Raw genomic sequence first — 14,992 nt, 5'->3', positions numbered from 1 at the left:
TTAATAATGTATTAGTAAATGTTGAGTCCGTATTAAATTGTTAACAACTGAAAATATAAATATTATTGAATTATTTATTCATGTGATGATTATTCCAAACGATGTTTGAAATCAAACTAAACCCATTCGACGAGATGTGACGTCACATATCGGTCCGCTCGCTCAGTCATCGCTGCCGCTGCTGCTGAGAGAAGTGAGGCAAATAACGTGAACTTCAGTCGTTATTTTGTGTTTCAAAACGTTATGGGATTATGTCCAACCTTTTATATCATCATGGCCTATAGAACAAAAAAAGATGTTTTGAAGTCTTCGGAAACATCTTGGACCGCCGCTGCAGAGAGGTAATGAACACACCGGGTCCCTGAATGAACGCGTGAAGTCCGTTTAGCGAGCTAACGTTGCTCCGCATTATTAGCGGGATTACAGCTGTCACAACATTGCGTTGCATTGTGTAACCTGGCAACCGTATGTTCAATAATAGCTGTGTGTTGCGTTATTCAGTTTGGCTAATTAGCTAGCGCGGTGTCGCTTCATTGCGCTTTTTTGTTTTAGTGGTTTTGCTCTGGCTGATGCTTTAGCTTTAGCTAGCCTGTGTCCTATGTCTCCCTCTGTTATCACTGGATGCGGAAAGGACAGAGAACGCCTCAACCAATATCTACAAGACAGCGGCAGTTTTCAGCATAGCTTGTGGATGTTAGCATAAAAATTCAGTAACACAACCAACCAAAGACATGTAACAGGCCAGCTGCAGCCATCCTTAACATGATCCTCATTAAAAACAGTACTGCATGCAGCTAGTATGGCAGTTGCTTTGGACTGTCATCCATCAGTTTTGACTGGGGGGGAATGACAGTATTGTTAATACAATACAGATTTAATGATCAAAGCTTGAGTAAAAACCTTTTAATAGCATTGAGTCCTTTTTAAAACAATAATTTGATTTATTTGAAACTATTATGTTTTTGTGCTCCAATTCAAATTTATTCAAATGTAAAATCTACAGGTAAATTATGTTACATGCAAAGTAACATGCATGCATGCATATTTATGCATATAAAAATCTAAACAAAGCAACAAAACACTTAAACTATATACGTACATACATACATATATAAAACACAAAACATTTTATGGTACGAAATAAATGTTTTTTTTTAATGTGTATATATCTTTTAGATATTCTAAATTTATTACTAAAAGAGTTTTGTGTATGTCAAAATGTTAGTAATTAGTAAAAAAAAACAGATTACACCATATAAACAAGTGCAACAATTAATTAAATTCATAATTCACCAACATTGCAGTCAAATAATGACAGTATAAGACTGACAGTGTATGCAATAAGAATAAAACACACAGTATACACATACATACATACATACATGCATAATATACAGAAAAATATATTGCTCAAGATAATGCATATATTTACCACTCCAACAGATGTGTACATGACTTGCAGAATGTTTCATTTAGCTTCTTTGCAAATAGTATTGATTGCATTTTAATTTTATCATTGACTTCAAACAGACCCAAGGTTCTCTGTCTTACAACTAAGCATGCATATACCGTAAAATAGTATTTTGTAGTCTTTGTGATGTAGATTTACAGATTATGTTTCCCTGAGTCACTGTCTTGCAGATATAGTGAATTGTATTCTTGTTTCAGGCCGACAGTAAGCCTGTTCCTTAAGGATTTTACTGTATTTAGCTCCTTTAGTTTCTGCACCCTAGCAGTGACAGTCATAAAAAGAATCAGGACAGGTTCTTCTACAGATCTTACCTATTCTGCTCAAAAGACAACCTTAGGACAGGTCAGATTGATATAGTTTGGGTGCCTTCACAGAAGGCCTTCTTAAGAATATGGATGGAGCCAATAAAATGCATTTTTCATGATTTTTGTCTTGTCTACAGCCCTGTAGGTAAATCTGCCTTATGTCTGCAAACGTCTCTAGAGCCTTTAATTTCTGATGTAACCATGCAGGTCCAGCTAAATGAAGCATTTTTAAAATCTACAGATCTGTTTTTTCTAATCTTTTCAGCGTGGACCCGAGCTCACTGATGTGAGGTGTAGATCTTCTCTGAGTGTGCTCAGTCCACTCTTGAGCCTCAGGATGAGTGGGTCCGGGGAGCAGACTGATATCTTGGCTGTCGGGAGCATGGTCCGGGAGCGATGGAGAGTGGTGAGTTGTTTTGAAGGAGCTGTATTTAGGAGGACAAGGCTTCAGGACTATTCAAATACTCACTGTTGGTTTCGTAGAGATGTTCTGATAGCTGTCAGATTCTTTCATGTAAACATTCACCCAGTCAAGGAGGTTTTTTCTTTTGAGCTCAGTCAAATGATACACTGCAGGTGTGTTGAGCAGTGCTGACATCAGCACAGAAAACTGTACAGCATGCTGACAAATAGTCACGAGACACAGCATTTTATTTCATGATAAAAGTGTTGTTTTGCTAGGACATTTTTTCAAAACAGCATTTCATGCATGAACAGAACTGTTGTAATATCTGTTCTCTGACACAAGTTTGAAAGCTGTCTTCTCAGTTATAGGAGGAACAATATATACAGTACTTTGCTGTTCAAAGGTTTGGGGTCAAAATATGTTTTTTTTTTCTTTTTGAAAAATGTATATTTTTATTAAATTCAACTTTATTTCCAGACTCAAGGTCCATTAGCAAGAAACACACAATACAATACACATTAAAAAAGACAGTTATACCAATACTTCCTCATAGAGGACTGATATCGCACTTCAGTAAGCCTATTCAGCAATGATGCATCAGATTGATCAAAAGTGACATAAATGCTGTTCTTTTGCACTTTTTATTCATCAAAGAATCCTAAGAAGCAAAATGTATCACAGATTCCACAAAAATATAAAGCTGCACGACTGTTTTCAACATTGATGATAATAATAAATATTTCTTGAGCACCAAATAAGCAAATCAGAATTATTTCTGAAGGATCATGTGACACTGAAGACTGAAGTAATGGCTGCTGAAAATTAAGCTTGGTCATCACAGGAATACATTTTAAAGTATATTACTGATAATATTTTGCAATATTACTGTGATTTTAATAAATAAATCCAACCTTGGTGAGCATAAGAGACTTCCAAAAACATTAAGAAATCTTATCGGCCAAAAAGTTTTGCACAGTAGCCATTCATTAAAAATTTCTCTTTCCTAACTAGTTGAAGAAAATTGGTGGGGGTGGTTTTGGTGAGATCTATGAAGTCCTGGACCAGGTGAGCCAAGTCAATGTGGCTCTGAAAGTGGAGTCTGCCCAGCAACCCAAACAGGTCCTTAAGATGGAAGTAGCAGTTTTGAAAAGACTTCAGGGTAAAAATGAACATAAGATATTTAAGAATCTAATTTTTTTTTAGTTAATGTATATCAAAACAAGCATGAAAACAATATTTGAGCAGTCATTTTGCACTGTGTGTATGCTACTCTATGGGCAATCATACATTGCCAAACACAAGGGGAATATTACTTAAAAATATATGGATTTGTATAACATTAACCATTTTTGCCTTGATCCATGTCATAGGTAAAGACCATGTTTGTCGTTTTGTTGGCTGTGGACGCAATGACCGCTTCAACTATGTGGTTATGGAGCTTCAGGTAGGGCATCAAATGATTTATTCTTGTTTCTGAATTTATGGATGTTATCGCAACTCAACGTAATACAACAGCCCTAATTTCAGTCACCTGAAGTGATGTTTGTCCATTGAACTGCAGGGAAGGAACTTGGCAGACCTTCGACGCAACATGAGCCGCGGCACCTTCAGCTTCTCCACCACACTCAGGCTGGGCCGACAAATCTTAGAAGCCATCGAAAGCATCCACTCTGTGGGCTTCCTGCACAGAGACATAAAACCCGTAAGAGTGCTGTACAGAGTCTGCTCTCTCACAGACAGCCCTGGGCCTAAAAGCACTTCTAATGTTGACTATAATTCATGTTTAACAGGGCCTCATTATTTCTTTTTAGACTATATAAACTAGTCATCAAACCTTTTTTTTCCTCAAATAGTCTAACTTCGCAATGGGTCGACTTGCCAGTACGTGCCGAACCTGTTATATGCTTGATTTTGGGTTAGCACGCCAATTTACAAACTCATGTCAAGAAGTCCGTCCGGTAAGTAATCACAGATGTCCTTTAAAAATTGATGTTTATGAAATTTCATATTAGTGTTACTTAAACAGACAGTTCACCCCAAAATGAAAATTCAGTCATCATTTACTCACAATCTTTCCAAACTTGTATGACTTTATTTCTTTTGTGGAGCACAAAAGTAGAAATTTCAAGCAATTACTGAAGAATTGCTCATGAGAAAAGTAGTGATGTACGATTTGAGAATGAATGGATCTGTTAAATATGTTTTTTTTAATCAGTTGATCTTGGTCACAGAAATTATCTAAATGAGTTGTTCATAAATTGTTACATCTCAAACTCTCATGAATGCGCCAAAAAAGGGTAGTGGTGGAAGTCAAGATTTTTAAATGAACACAAATTTCAATGTCAGAATTTTGACAGAATTTTCATTTTTGGGTGAATTATTCCTGTAATGTGTTTCTGTATGTTTACTTATGTCTTCTCTTTTTTTTTTTGTCTAAAGCCACGTCCAGTGGCAGGATTCAGAGGAACCGTCCGTTATGCTTCAGTTAATGCTCACAAGAATAGGGTAACTTCTCTCTCTTACATTCTCAAGCCAATGGCGGATGCCGGTCAGGTTTCTTATACATAGCAGGTCATGTTACTTATTCATATTTCACTAAAATGCACATTCTTCTTGTTCTTTAAAAAGGAAATGGGTCGACATGATGACCTGTGGTCTTTATTTTATATGCTTGTGGAGTTCATGGTGGGTCAGCTACCCTGGAGAAAAATCAAAGATAAAGTAAGTTCTGCTCTGATCATAATTTTCCGTGGATAAGAGATTTGCTGTTCTCAGTCCTGCCATCAATACAGGAACAGGTCGGAAATATGAAGGAGACGTACAACCATCGCCTCATGCTCAAACAACTCCCAGATGAGTTTAGCGTTTTTCTCGACCATATCTCCAACCTGGACTACTTCACTAAACCCGATTATCAGGTACTGAACTTTTTTAGCCTTTCTTGACCATAGATTTTGTAAATGTAGACAATCACTTAGATGCTCTCTCATTGGGTTGCAGCTCCTGATGTCAGTCTTTGACAACAGCATGAAGAGCTACAATGTGGTGGAAAATGATCCGTATGACTGGGAAAGGACAGATTCAGAGGACACACTTAATGTTGGAACCCTGGCAACCACAGCCCAGCAGTTGACCCGCCTCACACCGGCATATTTGGGGTAGATATCTAGTATCTACAATGATTCAGTGATATAACGAGTCTCTGTATAAACAGTTTGAAGTCTACATGGTTAAATGAATATATTTCCTTCCAGCATGGCCAATGCCTCCGTGATCCCGGGCGATCTGCAGCGTGAGAACACAGAGGACGTCCTTCAGGGTGAGCGCCTCAGTGAGGCTGATAATTGCGCCCCCATCCCAATGCAGCCTGCACAGGGAGCAGATGTCTGGGAGGATATGGAGCACAGCCGCGACCGAAACCTCAACCACGTTCAGCCTCTAATCAGAAAGGTACTATTCATCACTCTGTTATTGACATACCTGCAAACTTGTCACTTTTCAGTAAAATGTCTTGATGCTTAATAAAGTAGTGTTTATAAGCACAGCACTGCTTTATAGCTGAATAAAATGTATTTCATAATGCTTTTATTTATTTCATTGACACTTATTGAACTGAATTGAATCAACTCTGAACTGACTGGAGTTGAATAAAGACACTGTTGTCGTCTGTAAAGTAGCTTTTAGCTTGACTTTAACTTGTTTCATGATTTATGAACTTTACAGTTATTGAACTGAACTGAACCAACAGCTAAATAGCTATGAGCTAAATAATTAGACTATTATCTTTTTAGTGGTGCTTTACACCAAAATTTGAATTCGACTCATATTTGATAAAATTTGCATCATTGATTCTGTTATTTTCCTTTTTGTAACTATGAACTGCTTTGAAACAGCCTATATTGTGTAAAACACTATATAAATAAAGGTGACTTGACTTGTACAGTGGCAACTGAGGTAACTACCATATTTCTGCTCTCACACCTACTGTCAGAATGTGAATTTGCATTTTCATTTTGCCATTTTGTTGACTGTCTGCTGTTTTTGTAGACCAAATATATGTAACATACAACAGAAATGTGGGGTTTATCATTTCATAAAACTTTATTTTGTCAAAACTTGTTTTATTTGAACTGAAAAGTTGTTTAAATCATAGTTTTTATAGTCATTTTACAGTTTAGGATGAACATTGATGTTGTTTCAAAACAACATATAGTTCTATTCTAATATCAAACATTTCCAAAACAATTTCAACTGCTCCAATTTTTTATTTATTTTATTTTTTTGTGAAGATTTAAATGAGTAGGCTTATTGTTACTTATACCCCACCCATCACCTTTTTTGCCAGTCTGGAGTTTGCAAGTATAGTGTTTAAGTCGGAGCTTGTGTCTCTGATTCAGGTGGCTAGTGAAGAGGAGCGAAGCAAAGAGGGCAACCAGAGCCCCAACAGTGGCTCCATCCAGGGCTCTCCTAGACGTGTGCGCTCAGAGACCTTGCTCATCGACCGTGTTGCTCCTCTATTGAGAAGGATGCGCCATAGTCAGAGCATGGGGCTAGACAAAAGATTGACCCCTGAACCCAAACCCACACTTGAACGCTTCCTTGAGGCCTAGTCAGTAAACAAAATCCTAATATTCTTCCTTATAAATGTGAATTGGTCTCTAAAAACATCATAACCACTTCTCCTTCTTCATCTTATTAGTTTAGGGAAGCATCGTCCGGGTCTGCCCCAAGACAGGTCTGTCTGTCGGGTCGAGCAGGGCTCGTTGGAGGACGAGGAGTGTGCGGCCAGCAGCGGTTACGTTGCCGTCAACCTCAGCCCCGTCCCACAAGAGGGTGACTCACAGGAGTGGGTCCTAGTAGAGCTTGAGGGCGGTAGCGGTTCAGCAGGATCTAAACCGGATGAGGAGGAACGCTCAGGGATCTCACCACGCTCCTCCAGCCCCCTCGCCCTCCCTCGCACCTGGTCTGACCCCTTGCCTCAGCGCGCTAGCAGTCTGACTGGTTCAGCAGAATTCCACACAGGCATCTGCCACACTGGTCCTCCATTCGCCAGACTACCAGGCTTGCCTGGAGTGATAGGCCTGTCTAGATTAAGAAGACTGCCCACAGTACAGCCTGCGTCAGTGGTCCTAAGCAGGACTCATCTTGAGCAGGTCAGTATCTCATGCTACATTCTAAAGTAGATGTATTAGCATTTCTAAACATTGTGAAATATACAGCAGGAATTGTCAGACAACAATTATATTATGACAAAATTCCTTGTCATTAATTTTAACATAATAGTGTAATTATCTCATGAAATGTGACCTGGACCTCAAAACCAGTCATAAGTCGCACGGGTATATTTGTATCAATAGCCAACAATTGTATGGGTCAAAATGATCAATTTTTATTTTATGCCAAAAATCATTAGGAAATTAAGTAAAGATCTTGTTCCATGAAGATATTTAGTAAATTTCCTACCCTAAATATATCAAAACCTAATTTTTGATTAGTAATATGCATTGCTAAGGACTTAATTTGGACAACTTTAAAGGCGATTTTCTCAATATTTAGATTCCAGATTTTCAAATAGTTGTATCTCGGCCGAATATTGTCCTATCATAACAAACCATACATCAATGGAAAGCTTATTTCATAGATGCAAATTTCTCACCTTTCAGTGACAACTCTCTTTTTTGAGATCAAAATAAGTTACCTATGAGATTTGCTTGGATCCCATGAGAAAGTGTTTTTATGAGGGGGGGTCTTACAAGGGTATTTGTGAAGGGTAAATAAAAAAACTGGTTATTTCAATATGTTTTGCATAGTATTTTCTTTACTCTTTACTTCAAAAACTATGTCTAAAAGGTATTATTTTATGTATTTGAGGTCTGAGATGTGGGAATGGTGAAGAGAGAGAGGGCAAACATTTTGCATTTTAGGTCAGCGTTGCCGTCTAATCAGCCAATATTGTCTTAAATAGTCTGCATAGCACTTCATCTTTTATAACATGGGACTTTGACCAAATATATTCAATCTTGATTTTTGTAAAATATCACAAGATGTTTTTGTGAGATATTACCGTTTTGGAAATAATGAGCATGTAAAGCAAATATCTTAAATAGAAATTCCGTGTGGCGCATGCCCCTGATCCGCACAATGTTCTCACCTTTTTTCACCCTTAACTATTTGCATCTCTGTTATTTATTCAGCTTTCAGATAATGTATAAATCTCAATTTCAAAAAAATGACTCTTATGACTGGTTTTGTGGTCCAGGGTCACAGATATGTTTGATTGTGTATTGAAAACTGTAGCAGTAAGCAGTGATCGTTTATGGGTGCATTGCAGTGGTTTCACTGCAACATCACTATGTCTCGAATTTTGGCCAGTAACTTGGATTTATACATTACTGTATCAAAAACAGCAATAGACCGAAAGTGAAGCTGACACAAAGCTCACCAGAGCTCAGCAAATGATGGTACCACTAAGAAAAACAGATGTATAAGAGTTTTTCCCTGCAGAGCTCCATTAATAATGTCCTGTCTCTTAATGTTATTCCCTTCACAGTCATCCAATGCAGTGCTACAGCAGAAGACAGGAGACGACTCTCAGCTTGGCAATCCATCAGGCCCTGCAGAAAAAGAGCACAACTACGTGCCAGCTATTTCACCCTCTAAAAGCCCTACCAAGCCAGATGAAAACATTATCTCTGTCAAGGCCTCTGACAAGGATGTGGAGAGCGACTTGGGCTGTCCTGACGTTGGGCCTTCTTCAACCCCCAACCAGGGTGAGACCACTGGACACAGTGTTGATGCAGCTCCGGCATCACCTCGTGAACTCTCACCCCGAGCCAGTCGCATCCCCATCCGTGACCCGGACTCTCCAACCCGTAGGGGTTTTCCAGCTCCACTTTCTCCGTCTCTGTCACTGTCATGTGAGCACTTCCCCTTAGCGCTGCTGCGCGACAAGTTCATTTTCCCCACTGGTTCTCGAGGGTCCGACTGGCAGGTGGAGGAGCCACTCTCTCTGTCTTCCTCCTCAGGACCTGTGTCGAGCAAGAGTAAAATACCAAGACCCATGAGCCCCACTCTAGTGCCGGATCAGCTGTCTGCACGATTTATTCCACGGCCGCCACCAGGAAAACCACCCCTTCGCACAGGTGGCGAGAACAGGTGAGAGGACCAAGAATTTAAAAATGTATACTTTCATCAAGTACTAAGTTAGACAGTTCCCTGTGTCAGTGTATTGAGTTGTATCTTCACAGGATGCATACAAAAACAAAAGCCGGTTCTTTTTAGAGAATTAAAAACATAGAGTGAGCAATTTGTAGTCAATTCATGAACAAATGATTCTTACAAACCTTTCTTTTTAGTGAATCCAAGGCATATGAGATGAACAGGGTTGTCCAATTTACAAACAAATGTCTATTATGAGCTGGATCATTTTAGTCAAACAAATACAGTGAGTGCAGTGCGATCAGTGTAATTTGATTCATGAATAAATGACTCTTATGAACCAGTTATTTTTTACTCTATCCAAAACGTTTAGTTCAACCAGTGTAGTCTGATTCACAAACAAATGACTCTCATGAACCCATTATTTTTAGTGAATCAAAAACATACAGCACAACCAGTGTAATCTGATTCACAAACAAATGACTCTTATGAGCCATTTCTTTTTAGTAAATCAAAGACATAGGGCACAGGCAGTGTAATCTGATTCATGTACAATTGACTCTTGTGAACCTGTGCTTTTTTTAGTGAATCAGAAACATACAGAACAACCAGTGTAGTCTGATTCTTGAAATGGATGAATTGGGTTCTTTTAATGAAGAGTTTTAAATAACTGGTTCTTTTAAGCGAATCAAAAACATACAGAGTGACCAATTTGTAGTCAATTCATGAACAAATGACTTTTGCAAACCTGTTCTTTTTAGTGAATCCAAGACATATGAGACGAACAGGGTTGTCCAATTTACAAACAATTGCCTATTAAGAGCTGGATCTTTTTTTAGTGAATCAGTGAATCAAAATTAGTGTGATCGGTGTAATTTGATTCATGAATAAATGGCTCTTACGAACCAGTTTTTTTTTTTACTGAATCCAAAACATATAGTTCAACCAATGTAGTCTGATTCACCAACAAATGACTCTTATGAACCCACTCTTTATAGTGAATCAAAAACATACAGCACAACCAGTGTAGTCTGATTCACAAACAAATGAGTCATTTATTTTTAGTAAATTAAAGACATATATGTAACAAGAGCAGTGTAATCTGATTCATGAAAATTTTTTAGTGAATCAAAAACATACAGAACAACCAGTGTAGTCCGATTTTTTAAATGGAAGAATTTGGTTCTTTTAATAAAGAGTTTGAAATAGCTGGTTCTTTTAAGTGAATCAAAAACATACAACGTGACCAGTCTAGTCTGATTCACAAACAGTCAACTCTCATTCTCATCTGGTTCTTTTTAGTTAATATAAAACAACAGCACAGCCAATGTAGTCCAATTCCTAAATATACCTCTACATGATCAATGTGATATTGAAAGTTATTGTCATTTCAGACGTAGACGCTACCGCATTCGTGCTAGCAGCACCGGTGACACGGACCTCTTGGACAACCTCTCTCAGCTCATGCAGGAGCGAGGAGGACTGGCCGTCAGCACCTCACGTTACCAACGCACCACCGCCTCCTCTCTGCAGCGCTCGTTAAGCTCCTCGCCTTCCCGTTTTGAGGGGGGTCACAGCCAGTCACCAAATAGCTGCTCGGCCTCCCCGCCTCCTCGAATCAGTGACGTAACAGTAAATCGTGGGTCAGGGTTCTGCTCCAGAGTCAGAGCCGGAAGTCCTGAGAGCAAAACCACTACCAAAATGAGCAAATAAAGAGAAAAGCTTGTAACCGATGGCGTGAGTTGTCAGTAATTTGACAACTGGTTTCAAAAGTAGTTTTTGATGAACTGTAGCGTTTTTGCAAGTGGTGTTTTGATAAGTAGAGCGATAAAGGACCAGGTATTTGCCGGTTGGTTGTGATTACTTGAAAGCATCATGTTTAGGACATTTTTGAAAAACGTGAAATATTAACATGCTAAATGTTCCAGTGACGCTGTGTAACTTTCTTCTAAACAAATTGCCCATTGCAATCAAATGTTTTTAATTTTTTTTAATATTCTATATAGTTTGTGCCATATATTCTTTTTCTTCTTGCTATGTAAATTATCTGCTTACTTTTTCATGTTTTTTGCACTTTCTGGTTTACATACCTTACATATGTCAGATTTTGAACATTAACTATCAGTGAGAACATTTGAAATCTGAAAACAATGTGGCTGCACTTAGTAAATCATTGTATTCTGTCAAACAGATGTATGTTTTTTAGACACTCCAGATACTCTAGCCTTACATTTTCTATAATTTTTCTGTTTTTCAATCATTGGTCAAAGCGTTTATGGTTAAATGCTCATTCAACAGATAGCTATCTATACAGTGTATTATCAGTCATGTATAGGTACATCTGGTACAAGCAAGCATGTGTATATATGTATTTCAGGGAATGTATGTACTGTAAACTGTATCATCTATAGAATGTATTTATTTATTTATTGGATGTGGTTACGTACCTGATGATGTAGCTTTATTACTTGCTACTGAGTGAATTCGCCATCACATTAAGGGTCAGCAACCTTGCAATTGCCAAGTATAATCTCTTCCATGCCTGCAATATCATACTAACAATCCCTGTAAATAGTCATAACGTCAGTAAGAAACGTACCGATATATTGCAGTGAAACACTATGGACCCTTAAATGAACTTGATTCAAACACTATAGTCCCATTACCATATTACTTGAATACATCAGCAAGATGTCTGCTTGATGAGTTGGCTGCTTATGCTAAGACACTTCTGCGGTTTTTGGGATTGAATTCTCCACCATGGCATTTATTGACAGTTGTCTGAGGAGTGCGAGACCCGTGTGATGTACAAAGAAAGGGATTGTAGCTACCGAGTCATTACCACGACTTCATTGTGTGCTGTGCAGCTAGAATAGTTGTTTTGTTCTGGATCCTCTATTTTGTCCTCTGGAAGTACTTTTACTTTAAAAGCATCAGTATAGGCCCACAACTGTTGGTACAGCGGATGGTTTATCTTAAGAACTGTACATAACCTGAACTGTATATAGATATAAATATATTAAGAAAAAGAAATTCCACCTCATGCTTCATGTACTGTATTTTGCTAACAAACAATTCAATAATTCAAAAAACAAAGTTACCATGTTGGAATGTATATGTATTCACATCAATGGAATAAATAAGTACTCTTAAGAACTTGATGCTTGATATTGTGACAATATTATGCTGTCATTAGCTTAATAAACATAAAATGCATTGTTTCATAGTTTATTTAAACAAAGCATACAAAATATTTTGTTGCATTAACACTGGAAATACAGTAAGACATATTTACTTTAAATGTAAGTGTCAGTAATAACATGCAGGAATCTGTTTATTTTCTTGTGTGTACCATTTTAAACATATTTTATCTGTCTAAACCAATCTTGACTCATGTATATCTAAGCGCTGCATAGAAACAAAAATCCTATCTGTGGTTAACAAACTGATAATCCACTCAAACCTAACCTTTCTTGGTCAGTCAAACAGATCGGACTCATATAATTGGCAACAGAGCAACATTGTGCATATTAAGATGGGATAAGAAAGCATTTTAACATGGGAAATAAAATAACACACTTCTATGGAAGCTTGTTTCTGCCACAGAATGAAATAGATAAGGTAACTGCAACTTTTTATCTTACAATTTGGAAAAAAAAACAGCTGAATTGTGACATAAAAAGTCAGAATTACCTTTTCTATCTTTTATAACGTAGCAGAAACAGAAAACTTTCTTGAAATTAGGGTTTACATCTCACAATTCTGACTTTTTTTCTCTCAAAATTGCAAGAAAAAAGTGAATTGTGAGATAAAAATTTGTAATTATCTTTTTTTTATTTTTCTATTTGGCAGAAACGGGGTTCCATACACTTTGAGTGAATCAAACATAGGATGATCATCAGATAAACACAAGCGATTCCTAATTAGGTTTAATATTTGTGAATGACTCAAATTCATGTATCTTTATGAGTCAGAGCTGTGCTGTGAACCTTAGAGCCTTCCCTGAAGCAGTAGAAACAAAGAGCACAATGAATTCTGCGGTATATTCTTCTGGATTAAACGTGTTCTCCAGTGCTAAGCGTATATAAAATCTTGCATGTGTTATGGCTCCCTCCATCATGCATAACCATGCTCTTTACAAAGAAGTCAATTCCCTGTCTCTGTGTCTGAGCAAATACTCTAGAACAGAGGTGCTGTTTGTCTGGGATCGTCTGGCAGCACACTGATGGAATCCTCTGCTTTTCCACACAACATGCACAACATTGTGTATTCCTGCAAAATTGAATAACAAATATGAAAATAAAAATTCCCTGTAAAAGCCTAAACAACCCAAAAAAAAACATTTTCGTTTTTATGTATTATTTACATAAATTTTAAACTTTTCTTATTCAGTTATTGAATTGAGAGCACTGCTCACCTGATAGTCATCCACCACAGTGAAGGTGTACTCGTGTCTGGCTATGACATGATCACAGTTCTTGCACATATCTGAGGAAAAGCAGGCGTTACTGATGACAAATTTGACCGAATATTTACACATACTGAAGTCACGTGACTCACGCAGGTAAGTGATAATCTCCTCCTCATCTTCATTTACCATCGTCCTGTCGCTGATCAGCACAAAGTCCCGCTGGTGACAGTTAGCGCAGCCGAGAAAGTTCATAAGATATGAACCATTCTCCAGACAGGTATGACCCTATGCACGTAAGAGGGGAAAAAACACCCAAAAATTCATTTATTTATGCACACAACATAAACAACCCAAACAAACTCAATTTCGTGCTATCAAATGGAATTTTTAGAAAGAGGTAAATGCCTAATGCAAGTTCAGTTGGGTTCCAAGAAGAACACTTTTAAAGTATTCAGCACACAGGAGTGCAGTGCTATTCAACTTTAGCTGGAAAACAGCAGCCAGCGCTACATTTGCCTCTACACACTTTAATGGCATTAAAGGAGCAGATAGCAAGTAAGTTAATAGCAGAAGGATTCAGACAAATGTGCAGTCAGCATTGATCATGAACTCACCCTGTCAGGATACTGTTTCTGCACACAACCAGTACACATTTCGTATCAGACAAATAAAACTAATATATACAGCAACAGTAGTGCAGATTAGAAACACTGAGACGCTTCCGTGTTCGTCTTCTTCTTCGGTGAATTCTCTGTACGAACTGTAGTGCCTCCATCGGTGCATTCATCACATCTGCGATTACAGCTAATAATGAATTGAAGGTAAGTAAATAAATAAATGAGAAATGCAAAATCATTTCTACAGTAAACTCTACATTACAAGGAGCTCAAACCATTTTATTGCATTTTGACTGTAAGGGCTACAGAGAAATGGTTTAATTATTTTTTTTATTTCTGAATATAATGAACAGAAATTGCATTTTGCACATATAAATATTTGTAGCAGATTTGCACAATAATTGTTTATTACAAACTGAACATATATATTTTTTGTAATTAATTGTAAAATGAATTGCAGCCACACCACTAGGGGAAGCATTCTCCAGTTCTCGCGATTTCTGTGTCAGTGCAAGAGCACTGTCTGTGCTGGCAGTGTTGCCATGTCTGCAGAAAATAAACGAAGAGTCGTATAAACGTGTGAAGTCACGAATTACACTTTCCCTAACATACAGTTTCCGAAAG

At 37.7% G+C, this 14,992-nt stretch overlaps 2 protein-coding genes across 3 annotated transcripts; one reads left to right on the top strand and one right to left on the bottom strand.

Moving 5' to 3' along the window:
* Window positions 1-142: 142 nt before the first annotated feature.
* LOC107721367 (tau-tubulin kinase 2-like) lies at window positions 143-12,493 on the top strand. The gene is made up of 15 exons (XM_016529348.1): window positions 143-341; window positions 2,042-2,182; window positions 3,194-3,341; window positions 3,553-3,626; window positions 3,744-3,884; window positions 4,036-4,140; window positions 4,622-4,687; window positions 4,811-4,903; window positions 4,975-5,100; window positions 5,183-5,340; window positions 5,437-5,632; window positions 6,580-6,791; window positions 6,882-7,335; window positions 8,733-9,337; window positions 10,735-12,493. Exons 2-15 carry the CDS (start codon window positions 2,114-2,116, stop codon window positions 11,051-11,053), a joined length of 2,766 nt encoding a protein of 921 aa, XP_016384834.1. The 5' UTR covers window positions 143-341; window positions 2,042-2,113; the 3' UTR covers window positions 11,054-12,493.
* A 511-nt stretch (window positions 12,494-13,004) lies between these two features.
* On the bottom strand, window positions 13,005-14,566 carry LOC107721357 (protein Churchill-like). 2 transcript variants are annotated; one of them, XM_016529329.1, is made up of 4 exons: window positions 14,442-14,566; window positions 13,901-14,036; window positions 13,758-13,828; window positions 13,005-13,612 (listed from the first exon to the last, which is right to left on the bottom strand). In XM_016529329.1, the coding sequence occupies exons 1-4, from the start codon at window positions 14,532-14,534 to the stop codon at window positions 13,520-13,522; spliced, it is 393 nt and encodes a 130-aa protein (XP_016384815.1). In that variant the 5' UTR covers window positions 14,535-14,566; the 3' UTR covers window positions 13,005-13,519. The 2 variants fall into 2 exon arrangements, with proteins under 2 accessions (XP_016384815.1, XP_016384816.1); XM_016529330.1 differs by having other exon boundaries at window positions 13,131-13,612; window positions 14,366-14,529.
* Window positions 14,567-14,992: the final 426 nt, after the last annotated feature.

The sequence above is a fragment of the Sinocyclocheilus rhinocerous genome, unplaced genomic scaffold (assembly GCF_001515625.1).
Source record: "Sinocyclocheilus rhinocerous isolate Xijiao unplaced genomic scaffold, SAMN03320098_v1.1 scaffold271, whole genome shotgun sequence".
Lineage (NCBI taxonomy): Eukaryota > Metazoa > Chordata > Actinopteri > Cypriniformes > Cyprinidae > Sinocyclocheilus > Sinocyclocheilus rhinocerous.
The sequence above is the reverse complement of the archived record's forward strand: the minus strand, read 5'-3'. Positions and strand labels throughout refer to the sequence as shown.